The 27,216-nt window shown below is 34.3% G+C and overlaps 1 protein-coding gene, 2 long non-coding RNA genes and 1 pseudogene across 4 annotated transcripts; all 4 read left to right on the top strand.

The window, feature by feature from the left end:
- The first annotated feature begins 1,765 nt into the window (after positions 1 to 1,765).
- LOC147563786 (uncharacterized) lies at positions 1,766 to 10,769 on the top strand. Its single transcript, XR_015225241.1, has 3 exons — positions 1,766 to 1,853; positions 3,066 to 3,141; positions 10,693 to 10,769. It is a non-coding gene; the product is annotated as an uncharacterized LOC147563786 (long non-coding RNA).
- Positions 10,770 to 12,730: 1,961 nt separating this feature from the next.
- On the top strand, positions 12,731 to 15,531 carry LOC147563785 (uncharacterized). Its single transcript, XR_015225239.1, has 4 exons — positions 12,731 to 13,033; positions 13,370 to 13,438; positions 14,772 to 14,839; positions 15,148 to 15,531. It is a non-coding gene; the product is annotated as an uncharacterized LOC147563785 (long non-coding RNA).
- A 6,412-nt stretch (positions 15,532 to 21,943) lies between these two features.
- On the top strand, positions 21,944 to 22,636 carry LOC147563784 (kunitz trypsin inhibitor 5 pseudogene; annotated as a pseudogene).
- A 1,403-nt stretch (positions 22,637 to 24,039) lies between these two features.
- Positions 24,040 to 26,014, top strand: LOC147563783 (high mobility group B protein 7-like). 2 transcript variants are annotated; one of them, XM_086640566.1, is made up of 8 exons: positions 24,040 to 24,401; positions 24,671 to 24,753; positions 24,881 to 24,911; positions 25,007 to 25,114; positions 25,195 to 25,252; positions 25,358 to 25,402; positions 25,505 to 25,606; positions 25,782 to 26,014. In XM_086640566.1, exons 1-8 carry the CDS (start codon positions 24,292 to 24,294, stop codon positions 25,845 to 25,847), a joined length of 603 nt encoding a protein of 200 aa, XP_086496692.1. In that variant the 5' UTR covers positions 24,040 to 24,291; the 3' UTR covers positions 25,848 to 26,014. The 2 variants fall into 2 exon arrangements, with proteins under 2 accessions (XP_086496692.1, XP_086496685.1); XM_086640559.1 differs by having other exon boundaries at positions 24,162 to 24,401; positions 25,779 to 26,014.
- The last annotated feature ends 1,202 nt before the right edge of the window (positions 26,015 to 27,216 follow it).

Genomic DNA, 27,216 nt, shown 5'->3' with positions numbered 1-27,216 from the left:
ATAACAGACAAATTTATCAATTTGTTCCATACTATCATTGTTTATTATTTAGAAGAAAAAAAAGATATGATCATGAAGGACTTACCCTACCAACAAGACAGACGTCACAAAACCACACGATTGACCACATCCAAATAATCCACCGTCAACTAAACATCAACCGTCCACGTTTTCATAAACACACACGTGGCATTATGATGGTATGGTGACGTAATAAACACGTCAGCAAGAGACACAAGAGAAGACGAAGAACCGAATCCATCATTGAGGAGGTGGTCATTTCAGTAAGAAGTGTACTAAAATACTAATATTCTTTGGGTGGGGGCACGTGAAGTTATTTCTATTTATAGGGGTGGTGATTTTTAAGTCACAAGGGCGACACGTAATCTAATTATAGGTTGTAGTCATGTGGATTTTGTATAGATGAAAGGTTGTGTTGATTTCGACATCTTCTATGTGGGCTCCATTCCATAAATCTTATCATTTGGGACTAATAATTTTATTTCTGTAGTCTGAAATGGTTTGATGTGGAAGGTGGAATTTTTGGATTATTATTTTTTTCTTTTTGATGAAATTTGGCTTCCGCTTATTATTGGTCATTCGAATTAGGAATTACATTAGTTTCTTTTTCTGAAATTAAAAGACTAACAATGCAAGGTAGTCTTTCAGATTCACCCCATTGTTTACAAAGCTTCGATTCTATAGCAGTTTTTACTAAGTTGTGTGCAACATCATTTGCTTTTCTGGAAACATACCGAAACTCAATTGAACTTGAGATTATTAGGGCATAAATAACGTAGATGGCCTTTAGGTCATAGTTAATTGGGTTTTAGGTCATAGTTTAGTTGGACTTTAGGCCTGTTCTTGTTTGATATGACAGTTACTGTATTTATCACATCTTCGATGTATCAACGCCATTGTAATGACTATCGTACATCGAAGTCAAATTCCAAAAAAATAAAATAGAAATGATCCGTTTTGGTGGAACAATGATAACTACCACATTTTGAAGTTGTAAAGGAAAACATAGGTATTGTGTTTAGAAGGAATTTGTTAAAACAAATAGAATGAAGTTTTCATGTAAATGTGAGGATAGATTTGAAAATATCAGTCTAAATTTTTGAAAATAAATTCGAGAGATATATAATCTTGATTTTTCAACAAAAACTTACGTATAATATAGGAAATGTCTTCATCTCTTATTATACGGATTAGATTATTGTAATTTCAAAACGTATTTCATGATAGTCAAAGTAAAAAAAATGTATGTCACATGACTTGTGAGTTAAATTTTGACTAATATTTAAAGAAAAAATGAAGATATTGGAACCGAATGTAATCAAATACGGAGATGGCCAAGTATTATAAAATTTATTTGCATTGCTACTTGGGATGTGTGCAAAGAAATAAGACTAAAAGTGTACAATGCACGAGTCAAGGCTTTCGTCTACTTAGTTTGAAAACACAATAACATTGTTGTTGGTAAATCTACTAATATGCCAACATGTGATTGCATATATAAGTACAACTACAATCAAAATACTCTAACCCCACAACATCTATATAATAAAATAGGTGGATGGGTGCTGACTGGGACAAACCCAGAGATATATCCGATCGTCCGTCCCACGTCAGCACTAGCATCCACCATTGGATTTGACCACTTCATTTGAGGAAAGGATTCAGCCACGTAAGTTGGGGAAAGGATTCAGACGCATCTGTTTCCCAGGACCAACGCATCTATTTCCCGCCGGATACATCTATTCAATCTTTTTTCTATTAAAACAGTGGCTGCTCCATTTCGAGAATTTTTCATTCGTTTCACCTTCCATTATCAGTGCAGAGGAAGCGAGGTAAGTTTGCTTCTGTTCGTCTTTTTTCTCATGTTCGTCTATTCATCTAATCTATTTTATTGGAATCAAAATTGAGAGTAGTTTTGTTGAAATCAGAAATGAGTTCTTTTGGTCTGTTTTGATTTGGAATCTTAGAAATAAGTATGTAGTTGCTTCATCTATGTGAGAAATAAGTCTTGTAATCTATTTAATTTGTTCATCTATTGGAATCAAAAGTGAGAGTAGTCTTGTAATCTATTTAGTTGTCTGGGAATTTTTATTTTGTTGTTTGGAGTTGATATGGTACTTTTGTGATAAAAATCTGCATAGACTTCATACGCTCACAACCTGTTTGATAAAATGTCTCAAACAAAATGTCTCAAACTTTGTTATATCCAATTTATGTTTATGTTTACTGCTGTTTCACATGATAAAAAGTTGTTTGTATGTTGTAACTTGGTACCTCTCAAACTAGGAACCTCTCAAACTTTGTTAAATACAATTTATGTGTTCTATTGTTTTAAATGATAGAAAGTTGTTTGTATGTTGTTGTAACTTGGTAGCTCTCAAACTTTGTTACATCCAATTTCTGTTTACTTATGTTTTAAATGATACAAATCTCTTTTGTGTGTTGTTGTAACTTGGAACCATCTATGTGAGTTGATAGAAATTAGTATTTGGTTGTATAGAGATCGTATGCCCACAAAGTGTTGTAACTTGGTACCATCTATGTGAGTTATATTACTGTTGTTCTTTTAAATTCTGGAGTTCAAATGCTCCATTGCCGACGCTTAGATTGGAGATGAAATGAATTGACCCTCACCATTAATTGTCTTCCTTTTTTACGTCTATGTGCCTATAAGGTACACCTTAAGAGGATCAATATAATCCTCAAACCATAGAGTAGCCATTGCCCATAAAAGATCATCACCATTAATTGCCTTCCTTTTTCTCTCTGGCACTTATCACTGGCCATACACGAAATAAAACTCACCAAGCAGAAAAAATAAAACAGAAGCCCTGCTTAACACAAACCCACCTCATGGTTTCAAGTTTTCTAGAACTTTTGTGTACGTGTGCCAAGTATGTCCTTCATGAAACCCAGTTAGCACTTCGAGTCATGACAATATTTTCTTCATTCATCTTCGTCTCGCATTTGGCCGATATTATTTATTATGAACCAATTTGTTATCTTTTTAAGAAATATACTAATATCATGTTGTTGTTTTTCAGTTTTGACTCTTCAAACTACGCTTGAACTCAGTTTCGGCTCTTCAAACTACGCTTAGCCTCTTTTGCAAATCACTTCGTCAGTAATTTCAGTTTCTTACTTCCATACTTATTGCTGTAAATCTCAAATGATCGCGTATGGTTACGTTATGCCTAGATTTCCCAGATTTTTCCGATGAACTACAGAAATAAACATGTTTAGAACATACTAGAACCTCAATATTGTTGTTTTGTGCCTGTGAACTTCGATATTTGGATGTCGAAACGTATAAAAAAATTTAGCAGTTAACTGAAAAAATGCTACGATATGTAGGTCTTTGAGTTCGTTCCCCTTAAGCCATAATTTTAAAAGCCTTCAACTTATCTCTGCCTGCACTTTGAAGTTCGAAATTACCAATTGTTGGTATATTCTTATATATTCAACTTTTCCGTCCAAATGATAAGTGATGTCTTATCGTCCTCAAGTGTGATTCCATTTTTCTGCTGTGATATTTTCATGATTATAACGATGCTATAGTAGAATGCGTCTTATTTATATACAACACAAAATCCTCTTCTTCTTCTAAAGTGTCGCACTTATCTCTGTCTACACTTTGTTGTTAAATTTTATCGGTTGTTGGTTCATGCCTTTGCTGATTGCCTCTTTCTAATTGTTGTTTTAGTCCTATAACTATGCCTGGGATTATGGTCTGGCATAGAGTCGTATTGCTTATTTGTCTGAATTGGCATACGTACGTGTTCTTGTATGTAACTGTACTTTTCGAAACTAACTATCTGAACCTTTACTGTGTTCGCACAGAGTCAAATTGTTATCTTATCTGAAATGGCATTATTCGGTGTTTTTAGCAGTTAACAGAAAAAATGCTACGATATGTAGGTCTTCGAGTTCGTTCCCCTTAAGCCATAATTTTAAAAGCCTTCAACTTATCTCTGCCTGCACTTTGAAGTTCAAAATTACCAATTGTTGGTCTATGCTTATGTATTCAACTTTTCCGTCCAAATGATAAGTGATGTCTTATCGTCCTCAAGTGTGATTCCATTTTTCTGCTGTGATATTTTCATGATTATAACGATGCTATAGTAGAATGCGTCTTATTTATATACAACACAAAATCCTCTTCTTCTTCTAAAGTGTCGCATTTATCTCTGTCTACACTTTGTTGTTAAAAATTATCGGTTGTTGGTTCATGCTTTTGCTGATTGCCTCTTTCTAATTGTTGTTTTAGTCCTATAACTATGCCTGGGATTATGGTCCGGCATAGAGTCGTATTGCTTATTGGTCGGAATTGGCATACTTACGTGTTCTTGTATGTAACTGTACTGTTTCGAAACTAACTATCTGAACCTTTACTGTGTTCGCACAGAGTCAAATTGTTATCTTATCTGAAATGGAATTATTCGGTGTTTTTTATCTAACTATAACGTTTCAGACCCAGGATTCTAAATGTTTATTGTGTTTGAAATGACACTTTAGGTTTAAAACACATGCTGGCGACAACAAAGTAGTAGTATATATATACTAGGGTATAGCCCGTGCCTCCGTCACGGCATAATTTCGTGTGAAAATAAGTAGGAAGTGGGGAGGAAAAGAATTTAGTGGGTGGTTTGTAACTAATTTTCTGAAAAAGTGGGAGGGAGAGAATAGTGGGTGAGTGGTTATTTTTTAGCAGTGAGAAACCGTGATTTTTTGTGGTTGGTTATCAAAAAAGTGGGAGAGAATTAAGGAGGCTCTGATTTAGTGGGTTTGAAATTCAATTTTAGTCGTTAGATTAGATAATTCTTGATGAATATCGGACGGACGTGAATATCCATGACATAAATCTACGGCTCACCTCAAAAAACACCATTGTGTTATATATAATAGATATATATATATATCTATTATATATAGCACAATGGTGTTTTTTGAGGTGAGCCGTTGATTTATCTCTTGGATATTCGTAGCCTTCGGATTGTCTTGCTAGATCTTTTTTGTGGGTAGTTATAAAAAAAATGGGAGAGAATTAAGGAACTTCTGTTTTAGTGGGTTTGAAATTCAATTTTGGTTGTGGAATGTCGTGGTTTTTTGTGGGTAGTTATCGAAAAGGTGGGAGAGAATTAAGGAATTTCTGTTTTAGTGGGTTTGAAATTCAATTTTAGTGGTTAGATTAGACAATTCTTGATCAATATCGGACGGACGTGAATATCCAAAACATAAATCTACGGTCCACCTCAAAAAACACCATTGTGTTTTATATAATAGATATAATAAAATAGGTGGATGGGTGCTGACTGGGACAAACCTAGAGATAAATCCGGTCGTCCGTCCCACGTCAGCACTAGCATCCACCATTGGATTTGACCACTTCATTTGAGGAAATGATTCAGCCACTTAAGTTGGGGAAAGGATTCAGCCACATCTGTTTCCCAGGACCAACGCATCTGTTTCCCGCCGGATACATCTATTCAATCTTTTTTCTATTAAAACAGTGGCTGCTCCAGTTCGAGAATTTGTCATTCGTTTCACCTTCCATTGTCAGTGCAGAGGAAGCGAGGTAAGTTTGCTTCTGTTCGTCTTTTTTCTCATGTTCGTCTATTCATCTAATCTATTTTATTGGAATCAAAATTGAGAGTAGTTTTGTTGAAATCAGAAATGAGTTCTTTTGGTCTGTTTTGATTTGGAATCTTAGAAATAAGTATGCAGTTGCTTCATCTATGTGAGAAATAAGTCTTGTAATCTATTTAATTTGTTCATCTATTGGAATCAAAAGTGAGAGTAGTCTTGTAATCTATTTAGTTGTCTGGGAATTTTTATTTTGTTGTCTGGAGTTGATATGGTACTTTTGTGATAAAAATCTGCATAGACTTCATACGCTCACAACCTGTTTGATAAAATGTCTCAAACAAAATGTCTCAAATTGAATGCCTCAAACTTTGTTATATCCAATTTATGTTTATGTTTACTGTTGTTTCACATGATAAAAAGTTGTTTGTATGTTGTAACTTGGTACCTCTCAAACTAGGAACCTCTCAAACTTAATAATATAAATGGAAATTAGAATAAATTCATTAGAAATCATGAACTTTTCCATGGGGTTGTCTTTTTCAAATATTAATATTTGTAGTAGTCTATTGATCACTGTATACTTTATGTTTCATCATTGGCTTGTGACATGAATGATAGTTTGTTTTGGCACCACTACTCATTTTTCAACTTGGTAAGAATCATTTTTCACAACTTTTCACATTGACATCCCTTCATTGTAATTTCAAATATATAGAAATGTGTATTGTGCATTGGGGGGGTTTGTTTCAATTCATGAGTTGTTGTGAGATATTGGGTTTTGCTTGAACGATTATTTGACTTTGTAGGTAATAGTAGTGATGTGTTCTAAAGATTTTGGTAGTTTTCGATTTTTGGTGGTCTTCACAACCTGTCACCTGTCCATCATCATGCGATGCACATGTACTAAATATGCACGCCATAACCACACCACCAATCCCTGTTTATAGAAGTCATGCTTGCCCCCGTTGCCATATTATACATTGTCCCAAAATCGAAAGTGTGGAACTCAATATAGTGCGACTTCCAGTTGTTCGATAAAATGTTCTAATGTGGGGTCTTCTAGGATATCAAGCTATTTTACCTTTTGTTTGAATTTCTTGATATTGAGTGCCTGGGACTTGTGAAGCTTGATGTACCTGTAAGGCTTCTTCTGGATTTGCATGTTCAGTGGATGAGGTTGACATGGTAAATGGGCTGTTGGGGTAGTCGAAAGTGGAGGTATTATTAACTTTAAGGGAACATACCAAATTGCATTAGTGGCTCACATCATGAACAACCCAGTTTATGTTGCTGCTGAAACCTATAAGGATCGTAAAGGAAATTTTAATTATCTATTATGATTTAATCATAATTGGGATGTCTATCAACTTTCTTTAAAATGACGTCAGTATTTTTGTGATTAAGCCTTGTGATGGGGAAGTTAGAGTACTAAACTTCACCATCCGTAGCCAATATCACAGAATGTTGTGTTTTTTGTTCATTTTGTTTATCGATTGACATGTTGGGAAAAACATATTTTTGTGGAGTACTGGATGGATAAAGTTGCAGGTTCTCAAATTGGTTGTAAGATAGGTTGAGTGCAATCTAGAGTATGCAATCAAACTTGAGGTTCCTATTAGTATACATGTGTAGCTTGACTTCGAGGAGTCGTAAAGATAAATGGTTTATTTATTTCAAACATAGACACCATTCTTCTTCTTCCCTTCTCAAAGGAATTCGTGGTAATTGTTCTTTTGCATTTCAGGTTGGCTGCAACTATCAACAATCTCTATTTGTTGTTCTGGCTTCTCAAAGGTAAACTATTTTTACTCATCCTTTGATATAAGTTTTTTGGTTAAATTGTTTTCTCCTTCTGTCTTTGATATAATATTTTCTTAGATTATTGTTTGAACAAATTTGAAAGTGAAGATCAAATTGTGTTACATAGTGAATTTCTTCATGATTTTTGTTATTGGTGGTTGAAAAGTGTTTGAATTAATGTCAAGGTAAAAATGAAAAATAGGAGTCCACTAATGAGTTAGATTCATCAAGTCAGTGATGTCTTCTTTCAGTATCAAAGAATCACCAATACAAGACTTTCATAGCCATACAAGTGATGCCTTAGATCTGAATTAGTGTGACTCTAATGTGAGTAATACTTCCACATAAAACTAGCAAACCATTGAACATGAATTTGAGAGCTTTCTTTTCGGCTAATGGTTATAGTTATTAAAGGTTCAGATGGAATTACAATATTTTTTGTATAGGTGGCTTGGGAGATGACTATATTAGTTTAAAATTTGAGCGTATATGCTATAATATGTATGGTGTTTTATAGAAATGTCCATGCCTTATGGCACAGTTTGTCTATAGAAGAAGAAGACAAACCAAAATAACAACAATATAATCAGGTACTTTTTACAAAGGTCACAACAATGATTTTTTTTCCTAAAATCTGTTGTTTCTCTCTATCTGGTTGAGTCTTTTTATACTTACTCTCTTTTGGAGTAGATTGTACTGTGAGATTCAAATTAAGATATGAATAATGCACAAGAATATATAGATAGATGAATGAGAGATGGTAGCACTGTCTCTCTTCCATTGGCATAAATATTCACATCATAAAACCATACGTTTCCCATCAACTTGGGAACAATATGTCACAAGCAATTTAGAGAACACAGTGAATTGTAAGTACTCTTAGAACTTTGATTTGCAGAAGAGTGAATTTCAAATAATTGCATGTTTATCATTTGAAAACAGTATGAGATCTACCATCTCATTCATTTCGAGAAGGAGAAGAAGAAGATACATCAAAAACGTTTCTCATTTTAAAATGATCTGAGTCTTGCTATTTCTCAAAAAGATTTGCTGACAAGACATATCAAAGCTTGTCATGACAAACTATTTAGGGACAAGGCAAACGACATGTATGCTTCATATTATGTTTGACTGTTTGTTATGTTTTCACTTTTCTTAAGATTCTATTTTTTAATTTTTTATTACAAATAGGTTAATATTTCACTAATACGACTTAGATCTTAGTCTATCTCTAACACAATCTTTGGCGGAGAATATAATTTTTTTTTTTTCTAGATCAATATCTTCCTCGTGTGGAGACCATTTCCACTAGAACGATAGATGTGACTCATGGTCTCAATTGGTCGTGGTGTGGTACTGATGTGGCTTAGACCAGTTTATTGAACTAGAGTTATTTGTTGCCATGTGTTTCTGGTATTTTCCTTAAACAACTTATATTTTTCCTTTTTCTCATTTTCCACAGGTACATGAGCAAACATTGTAGCTAGCTCCAAGTCCAATCCAAAGAATTTTGCGAAATTTGTCGTTCAATTTCTATTTGTATTCTTCCCATTAATTAATGAGGAGTTTTTATTGGATTTATTTTCAATAAAAGCATTCAACTGTCCTTTTATTCTTCATATAATGTGATTAATGATTTCATTAACAGGAAATATAAAATTTTAGTAATGAACAAATGCAACATACGTATAACAATTGGATGCACTAAACCTTTGCAATGCAAATTAGATAATGTATCAAACAAGTTCATCCGTGCCGGAGGCACGGGTTATACCTAGTCTATATAATAAAATAGGTGGATGGGTGCTGACTGGGACAAACCCAGAGATAAATCCGGTCGTCCGTCCCACGTCAGCACTAGCATCCACCATTGGATTTGACCACTTCATTTGAGGAATGGATTCAGCCACTTAAGTTGGGGAAAGGATTCAGACATATCTGTTTCCCAGGACCAACGCATCTGTTTCCCGCCGGATACATCTATTCAATCTTTTTTCTATTAAAACAGTGGCTGCTCCAGTTCGAGAATTTGTCATTCGTTTCACCTTCCATTGTCAGTGTAGAGGAAGCGAGGTAAGTTTGCTTCTGTTCGTCTTTTTTCTCATGTTCGTCTATTCATCTAATCTATTTTATTAGAATCAAAATTGAGAGTAGTTTTGTTGAAATCAGAAATGAGTTCTTTTGGTCTGTTTTGATTTGGAATCTTAGAAATAAGTATGTAGTTGCTTCATCTATGTGAGAAATAAGTCTTGTAATCTATTTAATTTGTTCATCTATTGGAATCAAAATTGAGAGTAGTCTTGTAATCTATTTAGTTGTCTGGGAATTTTTATTTTGTTGTTTGGAGTTGATATGGTACTTTTGTGATAAAAATCTGCATAGACTTCATACGCTCACAACCTGTTTGATAAAATGTCTCAAACAAAATGTCTCAAACTTTGTTATATCCAATTTATGTTTATGTTTACTGCTGTTTCACATGATAAAAAGTTGTTTGTATGTTGTAACTTGGTACCTCTCAAACTAGGAACCTCTCAAACTTTGTTAAATACAATTTATGTGTTCTATTGTTTTAAATGATAGAAAGTTGTTTGTATGTTGTTGTAACTTGGTAGCTCTCAAACTTTGTTACATCCAATTTCTGTTTACTTATGTTTTAAATGATACAAATCTCTTTTGTGTGTTGTTGTAACTTGGAACCATCTATGTGAGTTGATAGAAATTAGTATTTGGTTGTATAGAGATCGTATGCCCACAAAGTGTTGTAACTTGGTACCATCTATGTGAGTTATATTACTGTTGTTCTTTTAAATTCTGGAGTTCAAATGCTCCATTGCCGACGCTTAGATTGGAGATGAAATGAATTGACCCTCACCATTAATTGTCTTCCTTTTTTACGTCTATGTGCCTATAAGGTACACCTTAAGAGGATCAATATAATCCTCAAACCATAGAGTAGCCATTGCCCATAAAAGATCATCACCATTAATTGCCTTCCTTTTTCTCTCTGGCACTTATCACTGGCCATACACGAAATAAAACTCACCAAGCAGAAAAAATAAAACAGAAGCCCTGCTTAACACAAACCCACCTCATGGTTTCAAGTTTTCTAGAACTTTTGTGTACGTGTGCCAAGTATGTCCTTCATGAAACCCAGTTAGCACTTCGAGTCATGACAATATTTTCTTCATTCATCTTCGTCTCGCATTTGGCCGATATTATTTATTATGAACCAATTTGTTATCTTTTTAAGAAATATACTAATATCATGTTGTTGTTTTTCAGTTTTGACTCTTCAAACTACGCTTGAACTCAGTTTCGGCTCTTCAAACTACGCTTAGCCTCTTTTGCAAATCACTTCGTCAGTAATTTCAGTTTCTTACTTCCATACTTATTGCTGTAAATCTCAAATGATCGCGTATGGTTACGTTATGCCTAGATTTCCCAGATTTTTCCGATGAACTACAGAAATAAACATGTTTAGAACATACTAGAACCTCAATATTGTTGTTTTGTGCCTGTGAACTTCGATATTTGGATGTCGAAACGTATAAAAAAATTTAGCAGTTAACTGAAAAAATGCTACGATATGTAGGTCTTTGAGTTCGTTCCCCTTAAGCCATAATTTTAAAAGCCTTCAACTTATCTCTGCCTGCACTTTGAAGTTCGAAATTACCAATTGTTGGTATATTCTTATATATTCAACTTTTCCGTCCAAATGATAAGTGATGTCTTATCGTCCTCAAGTGTGATTCCATTTTTCTGCTGTGATATTTTCATGATTATAACGATGCTATAGTAGAATGCGTCTTATTTATATACAACACAAAATCCTCTTCTTCTTCTAAAGTGTCGCACTTATCTCTGTCTACACTTTGTTGTTAAATTTTATCGGTTGTTGGTTCATGCCTTTGCTGATTGCCTCTTTCTAATTGTTGTTTTAGTCCTATAACTATGCCTGGGATTATGGTCTGGCATAGAGTCGTATTGCTTATTTGTCTGAATTGGCATACGTACGTGTTCTTGTATGTAACTGTACTTTTCGAAACTAACTATCTGAACCTTTACTGTGTTCGCACAGAGTCAAATTGTTATCTTATCTGAAATGGCATTATTCGGTGTTTTTAGCAGTTAACAGAAAAAATGCTACGATATGTAGGTCTTCGAGTTCGTTCCCCTTAAGCCATAATTTTAAAAGCCTTCAACTTATCTCTGCCTGCACTTTGAAGTTCAAAATTACCAATTGTTGGTCTATGCTTATGTATTCAACTTTTCCGTCCAAATGATAAGTGATGTCTTATCGTCCTCAAGTGTGATTCCATTTTTCTGCTGTGATATTTTCATGATTATAACGATGCTATAGTAGAATGCGTCTTATTTATATACAACACAAAATCCTCTTCTTCTTCTAAAGTGTCGCACTTATCTCTGTCTACACTTTGTTGTTAAAAATTATCGGTTGTTGGTTCATGCTTTTGCTGATTGCCTCTTTCTAATTGTTGTTTTAGTCCTATAACTATGCCTGGGATTATGGTCCGGCATAGAGTCGTATTGCTTATTGGTCGGAATTGGCATACTTACGTGTTCTTGTATGTAACTGTACTGTTTCGAAACTAACTATCTGAACCTTTACTGTGTTCGCACAGAGTCAAATTGTTATCTTATCTGAAATGGAATTATTCGGTGTTTTTTATCTAACTATAACGTTTCAGACCCAGGATTCTAAATGTTTATTGTGTTTGAAATGACACTTTAGGTTTAAAACACATGCTGGCGACAACAAAGTAGTAGTACATATATATATATATATATATATATAATAAAATAGGTGGATGGGTGCTGACTGGGACAAACCTAGAGATAAATCCGGTCGTCCGTCCCACGTCAGCACTAGCATCCACCATTGGATTTGACCACTTCATTTGAGGAAAGGATTCAGCCACTTAAGTTGGGGAAAGGATTCAGCCACATCTGTTTCCCAGGACCAACGCATCTGTTTCCCGTCGGATACATCTATTCAATCTTTTTTCTATTAAAACAGTGGCTGCTCCAGTTCGAGAATTTGTCATTCGTTTCACCTTCCATTGTCAGTGCAGAGGAAGCGAGGTAACTTTGCTTCTGTTCGTCTTTTTTCTCATGTTCGTCTATTCATCTAATCTATTTTATTGGAATCAAAATTGAGAGTAGTTTTGTTGAAATCAGAAATGAGTTCTTTTGGTCTGTTTTGATTTGGAATCTTAGAAATAAGTATGTAGTTGCTTCATCTATGTGAGAAATAAGTCTTGTAATCTATTTAATTTGTTCATCTATTGGAATCAAAATTGAGAGTAGTCTTGTAATCTATTTAGTTGTCTGGGAATTTTTATTTTGTTGTCTGGAGTTGATATGGTACTTTTGTGATAAAAATCTGCATAGACTTCATACGCTCACAACAATGCATCTTTTGAATTGAGTGACTCTTTGCCACTCGGGCGCTTGCAACAATGCATCTTTTGAGCTTCTCCCTGCTCACGGACGGACACATCTCTCAGACATGTCTCTTCTCACATCTCTCCATATAAACCATCTCAGAGAGAATTTTCCTTGAAAACGATTGGACCAGAATTTGATTGTAGACGAAGGCAAGGTCAGTGTTTGTGCTTCGAATTTGATTATTGTGTCACTCTTTGTTATGTTCTTTGAATTTGATTTTTGGCATTCTGAATTTTTTTCCTAACCTGTTTGTACTTCAGCATTCAGTCGATTTGTGTCACTCTTTGTTATGTTCTTTGAATTTGATTTTTGGTATCCTGATTTTTTTTCCTAATCAGTTTGTACTTCAGCATTTTGTTATGTTCTTTGAATTTGATTTTTGGTATCCTGATTTTTTTTCCTAATCAGTTTGTACTTCAGCATTTTGTTATGTTCTTTGAATTTGATTTTTGGTGTCCTGATTTTTTTTCCTAATCGGTTTGTACTTCAGCATTCAGTCGATCACTTCTCCAAATCTGTTTGTACTTCTTCGTTTGGGGAATTTGTCGACGCCAGCAAGGTTAGTTTTTTTTTCTTATCATTTGATATTTGATTTCCTGAATCGTTCTTCTAATCTTGAGTTTCTATTGATTTAATATACCATGCAATGTTTCCGCACACATTCTTCTAATCTTGAGTTCCTATTGATATAATAAACGATGCAATGTTTCTGCACACTACATGTTTGGTGAAATGTCTGTGTGAATTTCTTTCAGATTATAGATTGTATTTTGTTTTTTTTTTTATGAAAAGATTGTATTTTGTTAGTAGATTGATTTTACATTCTTCTAATCTTGAGTTCCTATTGATCTAATAAACGACGCAATGTTTCTGCACACTACATGTTTCAGATTATAGATTGTCTGTGTGAATTTTTTCAGATTATAGATTGTATTTTGTTAGTATATTGATTTTACATTTGAGATTGATTTTGTCTGTGTGAATTTTTTTCAGATTATAGATTGTATTTTGTTAAACTCACACTCGCACATCCTAAACGAACAGACTTTGCCCATACCACTTGTGTATAGTGCAAACATTCTTCCCCTAAACCGGTATTCAAATTGTAATCGTAGTAATTTTTTCGCGACACCCAAAGGTCCACGGCGTCTGCCGCGGAGAGCGGGCCCATAGTGCTCCATGCAATGTTCTCACCATACTCTCCATCAGAGTTGATGCCCTCACAATCCCCTGCTCTCTGATTGGCGTAGTCCTGGGCATAGGCTGCAACAGTGTCGTCCCATTTCAACGGTCCAACACCAACTTCGGCTCGAGCTGCATTTTGGGGATCAAGATAATCTTGTGGAGTAGTTTGTCCTTGAGAGAGATTCATTAACAAGGCTAAAGTTAAGCCTGATAACATAAAACACAAGAAAGACGATGCTTCCATTTTCTTTGATTAAAAATGAAACAAATTAGCGGTTCCGACCAATCACTATAAACAGTAATCTTCATTACTTGCTTCATATTTTGGTGAGTGTTTTAAATTCAAGGTGTTGAATATTCTCTATTATTTTTCTCTATTAGACTGAAATACAATCGTTAACGGTTTAATTCCTCAACAGGTTACGGGGACGGATATCTTCCCTTATTCTTTTTTAGTTTCATGTGTGTTTGTGTGTCTTTAAATAGTTTTTTTTTTGAAAATGTCTTTGATTAGTTTGTTTGATTGATTGGTAGTCTGGTAGATACTTTAGCCATGAAATTTTTGTTAATGGAAATGAATACTATTTCTTCTGTATGCATAAATGTTGATTTTCGTGGAGGATTGAAGACTTGACTGGATCATGGAGTTTCGGCAAACCGTTATTTCTTTACAGAGTTCTATTGATGTTGCTACATGATTTTTATAGGTTGAGAGTTGAGACTACTGTTGTTTCACAGGTTGGCGCTAGGGAGACTTGGAACCCTCTATGAGCAGGTATATTCAATACGTTGAATTTAAATTTCTCTCCCATGTCTCGATATTTCTTGTAGCTTATAATGTTTAATGTATGTCGATTCAATAAATGAACACTCTGGGGGATTTAAGGTGATTTTGGTGAGTGCAGATGCGTGTTGCGTTAGTTGTCTAAGACTTGGATACTAAAAATATGAAAAAAAGAAAGAAGATAGTAAAACCAACCTCCTATTTTCCAAATTTTTAGTATCCAAGTGTTTCAAGTTAGACTATGAAGTTTGAATACCTGCTTCAAATGATAAAAATGTGATCACATGCTTTTTCTGTAGTCAATTGTTGTTACATAGAAGGCGGAGAAGATTTTATAGAACGATGACGATTGGATTTCCAAACAGATTTCCAAGTTCTTCATATGCTGCAGCATTGTTGATCTTCAAAATCTACTACCCTAATTGGTTGGGAAGGCTTTTGTAATTGTTGGCCGAATAGGACTAATGGATCCTTATGATTCCTTTTGTAATTGTTGGCCGAATAGGACTAATGGATCTTTATGATTCCTTTTCTGTTTAGCTGAAAATGTTACTTCTAGATTCTTATTTTGTCCGTAATTTGGAGTTAACGTTCTTTCCTGAGAATAATTTGCTTGGAGTGAACACTGCTATGAACGTGACAAAATATATATGATATATTGAGTATGATTGTGCTGTCCAAAATAGATTTGCTTCTAATAAGCTTTTTTGCTCTTATCGTTACTTACCTAGCTAATTCAAGTTAGGTAAGATTTCAACTTCTTAACCCTAGCTACTTATTTTTTCCGCTACTTATTTTTTCACTCCCAACTTCAAACATCATTGATTCTTCTTTTTCCGCTACTTATTTTTTCTCTCTGAGGATTGTAAATAAAACCTAACCACTATATCAAGTTCTGTGTAAGATGTTGCAATCTAATAGTTAAGGAGTTATGGTAGTTGATTAATAGAGAAAAAAATGGTAGAAGGTAAAGGGTTAGAAATTTGGCTTGATCTTTTCCTTTTTCTGCAGCCTTTTTAAAATTCTATATCTGTTTAACTACAAAAGTTTTGCTCTCTTTATAGTTGTACAAAATGAATATTGCTACATGGGGAATCTATTGTGACAACCGGTATATGCATTAGCTCTTTTACTCAACAGATTATTGCTTATGCTCATGGAAGGTTTTAAGATGATGAGGTACAATGACACGTGATAAGTACCATTTATCGAGTCCGAAAAAATGTCGATTCAAAAAGTTGGGTATTTATTTTTTTTTTGCTTGCAAAATAATGAGGTAGTTGAAAAACATTTCTAGCTATTGAACTACTCCATCGACAGACATGTGAATTAAGAGCGTTAATAGTAAATGATATTGAATTTACCATGGTGTTTGTATTTATTTTATGAATTAAAATGAATTGGATAGCAAAAGCTATTAGAATGAATTGATTTTGGTACATGATTTATGTTAAGCCAACAAATCTACCTTGGAAGAGATTTAGTTTTCCACCCTAGGAGTCAAGGAATTGAAGTATGTATCCCAAAAGAAAAATAAGAGATTGTGGAATTCACAATGTAACAAATATGCGTATACAAAAAGCTAAGGATTGAGAATCTATTGGAGAAGCTTGGAACTCATTCTTATGTGAGATCATTTGGAGTTCTTTAAAGAATTCTAAAGGTCTCATAATCGTTCTGAATCCACTCTAGATAGCTTACTACACTCTTGTATTCTTCATTCAAGTCTTTTTTGTTAAAAGCTACAAAATATTTTTCCAAACGATAAAACAATCGCAACCAATTATAAGTTATTAGTAAAGTTCAATATTGCAACAGTCTTATACATTTGGTTCGATCTAGATAAATGTGATAACGAAAGCGCCCGTGCCGGAGGCACGGGTTAATACCTAGTATTAAAAAAATGGTCTTAATTGTCAAACAACAAGACCAATTTAAAATCATAAAGTTAGTAATGGGATCCTATCTAATAAACCAAGTATACTATATGTACAAAAGTGGTTTATTCGACTTTAGATTTTTCAAATAATAGTTGATGATGGCCGGATTACAAAAGATGTAATATATTGTGACTGATATTTAAGACAAACGCAGTCTATAGTGATGACGACACTTTATCAATACACTTCTCTATTTTGTCACTATTTTTTTGTTAACGCAGTTACTACCCTGTAGGGGCTAAGGTCATATACCTAATTTAAGCAGAATAACAACATTGGGTTTAAGAATATTTTAGTTGTTATTGAGTTTAATAATCTTTTAGTTGTGAAATTTTTGCCAATACGGATAAGTGAAACTATAGTCAAAATAGTCTAATCTTACAACATATTCAAAAGAAAACTAGTTTTAATCATTACACTCCGAGTCTAATTTAAACGGAAAAGTTAGTCACTGAATCATATTAATGAACCACGTATACATATCAACAACAAAATAAGGAGCTTTAGTCAGATTAATTGTTGCAACTTAGTTTTCGTGTAGATATTGCATAGGGGTCCACAGAGATATGTTTCTTGTGATTTTTAGTCTCAATGAAATAGTTTATATATCGACTTTTTGTGATAGAAACAGGTATAACCTTGTATTGTTACACTCCTTGTGTCCTTTCCACCATTTATGAGGCTCTAGATTTTATTGTCTTATAATAGTTTTTTGTTTTTTTTAATAAAATTATTGTCTTATAATAGTTACCTCATTGTTTTAACTTTTTTTTTTTTTTTCGATACAAGGATAATAATAATTATTTCTCTCTGTCGGATGCGTCATGCTATTTACAAACCTGTAAATGCAAATGCCTCCTAAAGGGGGAGAAATTGGACTAGACACTGACACTATTGGGATCCTAAAGATCCGAGAAAAGAGACCCTAAAGATCTGACAAAAGGATCTTAAAGATCTGACAAAATATTAACAATACTAAAATAAAGAAAATACTAATTTAAACCCCCGTCGCTTTCGCCGGAAAACCATCATTGTCGCCGGAAACCGTCGCCGGAAAACCGTCGTCATCGCCGGAAAACCGCCACCTTCATAGAAAAAAACCGTCGTCATCATCGGAAGACATAATTAATTCAGCAAGTCTCAACGAATCAATTCCTTCTTCTTTGTTAGCGATTCCTTGTTCTTTCAACCCAGATCTGATGATGATGAAATTGAAGTTAAAGGATAACTTTCTTCTTCATATTTTCCTCTGTTCCTGGCCATTAGAGAACCTCATAAGGTTAACTACTTTCTCTCTACCCCAAACAAATCCGAATCCCGCTAAATTAGGATGGCGGTTTTGAATATCAATCCCCCCAATCTATACCCTCTCTCTCTATATACATACATGGTGGAAAATCAAGAGAGAATGGGAAGTGATGTGAAGTTTGGAAATCAAGAGTGGATGGAAAGTTTAATGATGAAGATTGGAAATCAAGACACCATATGAAATATTGATGGCTAAGAAGAAACAGAAGGCAATCATAAACTCAAGCAACGTGAAATAATTTATGGAGAAGAGACACACCAAAGCAAAAACAAAAAGATCATCAAAATCCCATTCCTTCCCAATTCCACTTTCTCTCTCTAAGAGAGAGAGCGGTTCTCTTTCATTTCATTGTTTTAACTTTAAGAGGTTTAAATAGCTGGATTACATTATAGTTTTGCGCAAGTTAAGTACTATAGGCACCCTCACAATTGTTAAAGTGATACCAGCATCTCTGTAAGAAGATTTTCTAAAGCATGTGGAGGTTGAAGCTAAAATTATAAAAATTTATTGAAAACTTAATGTATTATATTTAATTGAAATATCGGTGATTTATTTTAAGCTGGAAAAATCGTATTATTAGAAAGCACAAACCACCACTGTGTGGCTTCAGCCATGGGCAGAACTATGTGGAGACCAGGCTGCAGAGCTGGCCCTGGCCCAAAGCGAGCAAAGCCTCGCTTTGGGCCACATAATTTTGGGGGCCACATTTCATTTGCAACTTTAAAAAAAAAGGGTGCCTGAAGAAAAAATGAATCAAGTAAGACCCATTATTAGACTAGAAGTCTAGAAGGTCATTTTACTCTCACATACGGGCCCACGTTTATACTCTTGGGTTCACGAATCACGTGTAGCTAAATTCCTTTTTGAATTAGCTTATTACAATTTCGCCCTAAATTATAACTCACCGTAGAATTTGGCCCTATATTTATCTAATACTCAAATTTGGTCCAAAATTATAATTCCACTATGTTAGTTTTTTTCTTTTATTTTTTCCTTTTTACTCTTTCTTTTTTCAAAATATTTTCTTTCTTATTCTTTCTATATATCCTAAACTATTTTCATGTCTAAAATATGACTTACGCGGTAGAAAAGTGTAAGCTGTCATTTTTAGGGAGGGTCTCGCGAACACACATCTCTATCACCTTTCTCTTTCTTTTTCTCTCTTCTCCATATCCTTTTCATGTCTCTCTCCTTCCTCCTCTTTTTTTTCACTCTCGAGAATTTAAATAGAAGTTGTTGACGAGACTCTTAAGATATGAGTCAAGATGAAAGACAATATTTTTTTTTAATAGACAGTGATACTGATAATCTGAGTTAGTATAATAAAGGTAACTTGGACTAACTTATGCGTGAGGATTGAAAGAAAAAATTCATTTATGAAAAACACAAGTTTATTTAAGAAAATTGAATACCACTAATTAAAGTTGGGAAGACTTCTTAGTACTAAGGACTCGGTAGGATTTTTTTGCAGATTTAGTCAATATATTTGGGTACCTATGTATATACAAGATATTTAGTCCTGTGTTGGAATTGGTTAAAAAGGCATGTGAATCTTTTCTAGACTTCAACTACTTGTGGAACTATACAACTATGTGCTAACTTGTGCAAACTTACGTGTAGATATTGTATATTTGTGAAAACTCCATACGTTCAAATCCATCCAAACTTACATAGCTTTCAAATACATCCAAACTTACATACGAAATTCTTGCTAAAAATTGATTGATCTTTTATGAAAAAAAAACGTTTGAGGAGTTTGGAGGTCTACACACACACACACACATATATATATATATATATATATATATATATATATATATATATATATATATATATATACATATATATGGGGCCACACTTTACTAACTCGCTTCGGGCCTCACAAAACTCAGGGCCGGCCCTGCCAGGCTGGGCAGTTGCCCGGCCTGATCTTGACATATACAAGTTACACTACAACTATCTACAACAGTTTGCTTTAGTTTTGTTGGCGAAATTTGCATGCTTCCAACCCAAAGACATGAGTTCAAATCTCACGGCCTGCCTCCTTTTTTTTCATTTTCATTTTGGTTCCAACTCTCACTCTGCTTTATAAACTTTAGGCTTGCCTGACCACGTATGGGATCTTGGTTCCGCCCCTGCCTTCAGCAGAGCCCGTATTCAAAAAATCGGTGTTTGGATAAAAACCTCGTTTCACATAACCAAACTTTTGGGGTTAACATCGGTCGGATAATCGATACTGTGAGTTTATCCACAGTCCAATCTAAAGGTCCGATTATTGTAAATCTCAATTGGAACCAATCCGCTCATGGTTTAGTTTGATAATTACATGAACGGTTTGTTTCAGTTGGATAACCAAATCAAATTTCAAATTTTTTCAAGAACAAAATTTCGAGTTTTCAATTATACTTAAACGTACTAAAATATATTATCTCACATATTATTAAGTTTGCATGTGCGTGATTAATTGTGACATAGTTTATCAACATTCGAGGAAGATAAAAAACGATAAACAACTGAATCTCCATCATCCATGATGGCTAGTCACACATTCTTACCTGTATGATATATAAAAATAATACTAAATGGTTTGGTACGGTTATCCGTCAAACAAATACACGGACCGAACCAAACCCCTCAGTTTGGACATTTTAGTATCCAAACTAAACCGAATAACCATTAGATCGGTTCCCAAACCGCCCAAATCTGTTTGGATCAGATTTGTTTGGCTGGTTCAGATACTAAATGTACACCCATCTCCTACCAACCTCTACCTCCACTACCAATACCGAACGTTCACATTACCCATTTTGGAGTGCATGTAGTACTTCCCTATAACTTAGGGAAGCTAAAGATCTATAGGCACCTCTTATTGGTAAAGGCTTCCCCATCCTACATGATAATACATTGACAACCCACAAAAATTTAGCTGTTCTTTATATTCTCAAAACTGGAAAATGTTTGCCTAATGTAATATCATGATTTTGTCAGTTGTTATAAACTAAATCATAAGTACACGAGAGTATAACATTTACACCCAAAATTCAAACTACAATACGTATACGTTTTACATAATTTCGTTAGGTGTTTTCCCTCAATCCACCCCTATCCATTCAGGACACCACATTAAGTGAAAAAAACTCTTTCGTAATTAAGTGAACACTGAATGTATCTTACTTGGCGGATCATGGTCAGCCACATCATTCCATAACACTCATTTTTAGATGACCAATGATCTCATAATTGCTTCAATAAAATTGTGTCAGAGAAGATTAATGAGAGTGATTAAATTAAAAAAATGAACATCTTTGAAACCTCTGATGGAAATTAATACATATAGTTTGCCTCATTAAAATCTTACCGAAAAATCCAGTAAGATAAAAACTGAAAAAGAGAAAAGAGTACAATGTATATATCAGATATCTTCGGGGCAGAAGTAATTTCACCATATAATATACTCCCACTAGTAAAAATCTCCCATAAAAGATCATTTCTATATTGTCTAATTACTCGTACATTGAATTTATAATCTAAATGAACTCTGATGTATCTAACATTTTTCTTTGCATCCACGTGGTCTTATCCTTCACCTGGACCACCTATAACATAATTCACCAAGTTTACATTATGTATACGCAAACACGATGACACGAGGATAACTATACCTAGATCTGGCATATACCCCAGCAGCCCCCAAAATGTACCAAACTTTATATATTAAATTAATCAAGTTGATTAAAATATAATGTAAATCAATATCTACTCTAATCTACTTTTTCTATAAATGGAGAACATTTATCATCTCATTTCTTCATCTGAAGTCTTATCTACCAAATTCATACCTCCATAATGAGAACTACCTTTTCTGTTCTTCTACTTTCTCTGTTCTTCGTTTCTGAAAATTTGTTGGTATCTTCCATTACTGTACTTAAACCTGTACGAGACATAAAAGGCAATGACCTTCAAACTGGCAAAAAATATCGTATCCTTCCACTAGCTCGCGGTATGGGTGGCGAGGTGACACTAGGAAACAATAGAAACGGTACATTTTGTATACTCGATGTGATCCAAAAGAATATTGAAGTGTCAGATGGTACCCCGGTAACATTTACACCTGTCGACCCGAATAGAAAAATAATTCGCGTATCCAGCGATTTGAATGTCGAATTTAGTGCTGCCACGGTCTGTATGCGATCGTTGGTATGGAAACTTGGAGAACTCGACGAGGCGACCGGTCAAACATTTATTACAACTAGAGGGGAAAAAGGGAACCCTGGTACTTCAACCTTGAGAAATTGGTTTCAAATAAGGACAGGTGAAGGAGATTTCCCTAATAATGCATACAAGCTTGTGTTTTGCCCTAGAGTTTGCAATATATGCAGGCCAATTTGCAAAGACATTGGGGTTTATATTGACATAGTAAATGGGACACTTACGAGGCGTTTGGCTTTGTTAAGTGATGATGTTGCTAGACCATTTATGGTTATGTTTAAGAAGGTTGAGTCGAGCAAAATCAACTTATCTGGCTCAGATGTCGAATAATAGTTAACCTAGCTACTTATATTTCCTTTAACTCCTTCAAGTTTGTAGTCTGATTTGGTTATGTACAAGAATAACGGTTGCTTAGTATATATAGCTAAGCAAGCCAACCTCAGTATGTTTTATTTAAGAATAAGTGAAGATGATTATTAATCTCATCATGTTTCTATTGCTTGAAATATAAGATTAAAAATCCTTTACTATTTTGAGGTGTCTCTTAGTTTTTTTTCTTTCTAAATGAGCCCTTATTGTTGTTCTTCGTATACTCTCGTTCTGATTTAGTAATCTTTCTTGGTCTTATTATGTGTTTCCTAAGACATAGGATCGGGTTTGAAAAGCCACGCGATGGCTTTGACTAGCCTTTGGAAATATGTCTTGGAAAGGTTCTCCTGTCCCGTGATGGAACTCCAGAATTGGGTTCTTTTAAGGAAAAGGTTATAATGGTTTTAAATTTTGGAATGCTGAAAATTTTAAGTAATTTTCTAGGGAAGTAAATGATACTCGCTATAGTATCGTCTTAATTGTAATTAATTAGATTAATTTTGTCGGGTTTGATGTCTTTATTTGTAAATGTATATCACATAAGGTGACTTGTGAGACAAAATGAGAATCTGACATCTTATTAAGTAAATAAAGGCGCTCCCAGACACTTGCGGACTCACCTATTTAGGGGAAAGCTTGTGCATTTCGTCCATGATTTGTTTTTTTATGTTGAGATGTCCATGATTTGTTTAGTTTAGCATAAAGTAAACAAATGTAATTCACATTATTTAGAATTAAGTCCTAAAAAACCTTGGATACAAATTACTACTACATAAAGAAATCAACACCGGAATGGGATTTGACTTCATTTGGAGCCCATTCCTTTTCATGTTCTTCTTTTTCTATTTAGGAGACTCCCCAGATGGCAACCGAAGACGGACAAAATCATCGTCGTATTCATTTGTGGTTTGGGGGGTTTCTCCCATATAGTAGACATGGATGCAAGAAATATAATTTCAGTTGAAGCTTTTGTACGATGGTGGTAGGTTGAATTCAAACTGGTTTATGCTTTGATATTTTTTTTTTTGCTTTGATGTATTCTAGTAAGAGTCGTCACTCAGTTACTCTCCATGAACAATTTACAACGAATAATCCTTAGAGAGAGAAAAAGAACACCGACTATTAAGTTTGACTACCAAAATCATAGGGGAGGATTTATAAACATCCCCTTCAACGCAAATTTGAGATGCAGTTTGTGAATGAAGGAGGCGCCTATAGAATTTCCCAAATTATAGTCTTTGGGGCTAAATTAGCATGCTGTATTAATACGAGGGGCAAAGGGTAAAATTGTTTTCAGTTGGGGACCAAATTGAAAGCGACCCTTTTAACTCAAATACTGGCGCTCAAGTTCAATTTAATTCGACATGACCAAAAAACCAAAAGAACAAGATGAGTAGAAATCGACGGTGTAAAATATACCAGCTCATCAATCCGCGTCAAAGAAGAAATTTGAGAGTAAAAACATTTCAGAATTGGCGCGACATCTGGCGCCAAAATTGAAAACCTAGTCCCCCTTTTTAAACCGCCAAGACCCTCGTTCTCATTCCAACCCTCAGAAAATCTCTCCGATTCAATCATCGACTTCCTTCTCCCCCTCTCTCTCTCTAAACTCAAAAATGGCAGCAGGATCATTAACCAAATCTAACCCTACAAGAATAAGGAAAAGGGTAGATTCAGAAACTAATTCCCTGAAACGCGCTAGGGATGGTAGCGCTTTCACCCGATGGTAAATCACTCTTAGGGTTTGTTTATTCAGTTTGATTAAATTTCTTGATACTGAGTAAGATTTTCATCTTGATAGAATAGTTATTAAGAGAAATTTGTAGTTGATAGGTTTGATGTTCATGAATGTTTAACTTAGGTGAAACGATTCATCTGTTTGTATTTAGATTTAGATTTGTAGTTTGTTCATTTAGTGTTGAGTTTTATTTATTCAGATTTATAATTTTGAAAGTTGATTAGGGTTTAATGGGGGATTGTTTTGGTGATTCCCAGTGAGGAATGTAAGAAAGATGTTCCAGTTGTACTGATTGATATGCATGATTGTAGTCTTGATTCCAAGATCAAGATGAATTTAGGTATTCTTATTAACTCTTTTTTTGTTGATAATTTCACTAGATCTACTTTAATTGATGTTTTTTCCCTTTCCTTTTGGGAGATTCTAGAACTAGGGTTTACTGATTAGTCTATGTTTTTCACTTACAGAGGCCCAAGTAGTTGAAGTTGTTCAAGAAAAGTAAGCTCCTTAACTTTGTTCTTCTAGTATTTCCATTTCTGATTATTGTTATTTTTAGATTGTCATCTAAGTTAGGGTTTTCCCTGAAATTACAGGAAGAAATCAGTATCATCTGAACCAAAATCAAAGAGAACAAGAAAGGATAAGAAAGTGAAGGATCCTAATATGCCTAAACGTCCCCCGACTGCTTTCTTCGTCTTCATGTAATCTCTCTCCCTTTCTCTCTTGTTTAGTTAATTGGTTGGATTGAAATGTTAATATTTGTCTGTACATGTTATTACAGGGAAGAGTTTAGAAAATCACACAAGGAAGCAAATCCGGATAACAATCGTGTCAGCGTGGTACTAATTTCTTTACTACCCTTTCATTTTTCATTGCTTATATGCTTAATCCAATAACAATCTTTGTCTTAAATTTCAATTTCTGTATGTTCTTGATCATGGAAGGTTGCAAAGGAAGGTGGGGAGAAATGGAAATCATTATCAGATGAAGTGAGCCTTATTTAAAACTTGGGTTAATGAAATTTCTAGAGTTTGCATAATTGGAATTCTTGTTTTGATGATTTGGGTGCATTTTGATTGTTGATGAATCAGGAGAAAAAGGTCTACCAGGATAGGGCAGCTGACCTCAAGGCTAAGTATGAGAGTGACATTGAAGCTTATAATGCCGAGAATGCTGAAACTGAGAATCAAGAGGTACTAATCGATAACTTCACTTGCCGTTGCTAAGTTTGTTGTTTGATTTGTAGTAAGCACAATCTGATTCCGCGTACCAAAATGACCTAAATTAGCACAAAATGAGTTTGTCTACTTCGATATTAAATTTAATGACTGAAGAGATTATTAAACTATATAATGTTTAATTCAGCAGGATCAGGAGGAAGTGGCGGACGAACAGGAAGAACAGGAACCAGTGTCTTCAGAGAAAGAAGAGTAGATTGTACCAGTTACTAGTATTATAGAGAAGTTTGGTTATCTTCAATTTGGTTATCTTCAATTTGGGGTCTAGTTAGATTGTCCCATCTTTTTGTAAATGTTTCAAGTTTGTTGGAGGGTGAACCATGAAATAGATTTTTTCAATGGAAATTGTGAGTTTGCTCTTCAGATTGGCTTTTCAAATGAATGTTTTGTTAGTATCTAGTATATCATTTTATTCCTTCATGGTGTATATTATTATTTTTGATGTTTGGGTATCTTTCATTTTCCATAACCTAACACTTTGTCATCATAAAAGCAACATAAAGAAGTATAAATCTCATAAAAAAAAAAACATAAAGAAGTATAAATCTCATCAAAAAAAAAACATAAAGAAGTATAATATTAGAGGGACTAATGATCTTTACCTTCAATCAAGGAAAAAAAAAAAGTCCGAAATCTTGCTTTGAAAAAACCTAAAGCAAATTGGAATATTATATCTTGAAGAAAATAACCAACTAGATAAAAATGCATAAATGTTCCCTGGTCGGTACTTTTCTAAGTTATAATCCTTTGAAATAGTATAATCGGAGTTAAATTTTGACTTGTTAAAATTGAAAGAAATTAATAACTCAACATGTGCATGTAGAATGACCCATCTCTTCTTAGAATTGAGGCTTTGGCCAATGCATACACGCCTTCAAAAACGTAAAATAGGAATCCCTCTTATACGGGGTTTTCATTAGGAACAAGAGAAGACATAGTAAAAACAACAACAGAGCAAGCACAAGAAAAAGAACAACTGTTTTTGCCGAAATTAAACTAACAAGTAGAGTGATCTTGTTTGACGATGATGATGATGAAGAAGGCTAATCGAACATATTTTGACTTGTTAAAACTGGAAGAAATTATTAACTCAATATGTGCTGTAAGGGCACATGGTAGAATTGAGACTTCTGCTAACACGTACACTCCTTCAATAACATTGCATAGCAAACCCTCTTATACAGGGTTTTTATTAGGAACAAGAGAAAACATAGTAAAAAACAACAACAGAGCAAGCAAGAAAAACAACAACAGTTTTTGCCCAAACTAAACTACTAAGTAGAGTGATCTTGTTTGACGATGAAGAAGGCTAATGGAACATAGTTGTCAATAATAACAAGACGTTGTTCCTTGTTGCATGCCTTGTTTATCTTCCTGAATTAACCTAAGGAGTTTTCCCCACCTTTGTCCATCAATTGGAGGTCTTAAGACAATTACGCCTTCCGATGGCCAAACTCTTGAGAGTTCATCAGCTACCTTGTTCGCTTTCCCTGGATTATGTATGACTTCACCAAACTCAATCTCATTTCCAAGAGCCTTAATGTTTTCCCAAGTTTGCCATACAT

The sequence above is a fragment of the Eschscholzia californica genome, unplaced genomic scaffold, assembly GCF_041429995.1.
Source record: "Eschscholzia californica isolate CP2 unplaced genomic scaffold, dmEscCali1.0.p SCAF_1, whole genome shotgun sequence".
In the NCBI taxonomy this organism is placed as follows: Eukaryota; Viridiplantae; Streptophyta; class Magnoliopsida; order Ranunculales; family Papaveraceae; genus Eschscholzia; species Eschscholzia californica.
This window is presented reverse-complemented; position numbering and strand designations above follow the sequence as displayed.

Excerpts from the sequence above, each read along its gene's own strand:
- LOC147563783 (XM_086640559.1), top strand. The coding sequence starts at position 24,292 with ATGGCAGCAGGATCATTAACCAAATCTAACCCTACAAGAATAAGGAAA. Across the intron at positions 24,754-24,880 it reads CAAGATCAAGATGAATTTAG|AGGCCCAAGTAGTTGAAGTT; the intron begins GTATTCTTATTA and ends TTTCACTTACAG. Across the intron at positions 25,403-25,504 it reads GGAAATCATTATCAGATGAA|GAGAAAAAGGTCTACCAGGA; the intron begins GTGAGCCTTATT and ends TTGATGAATCAG.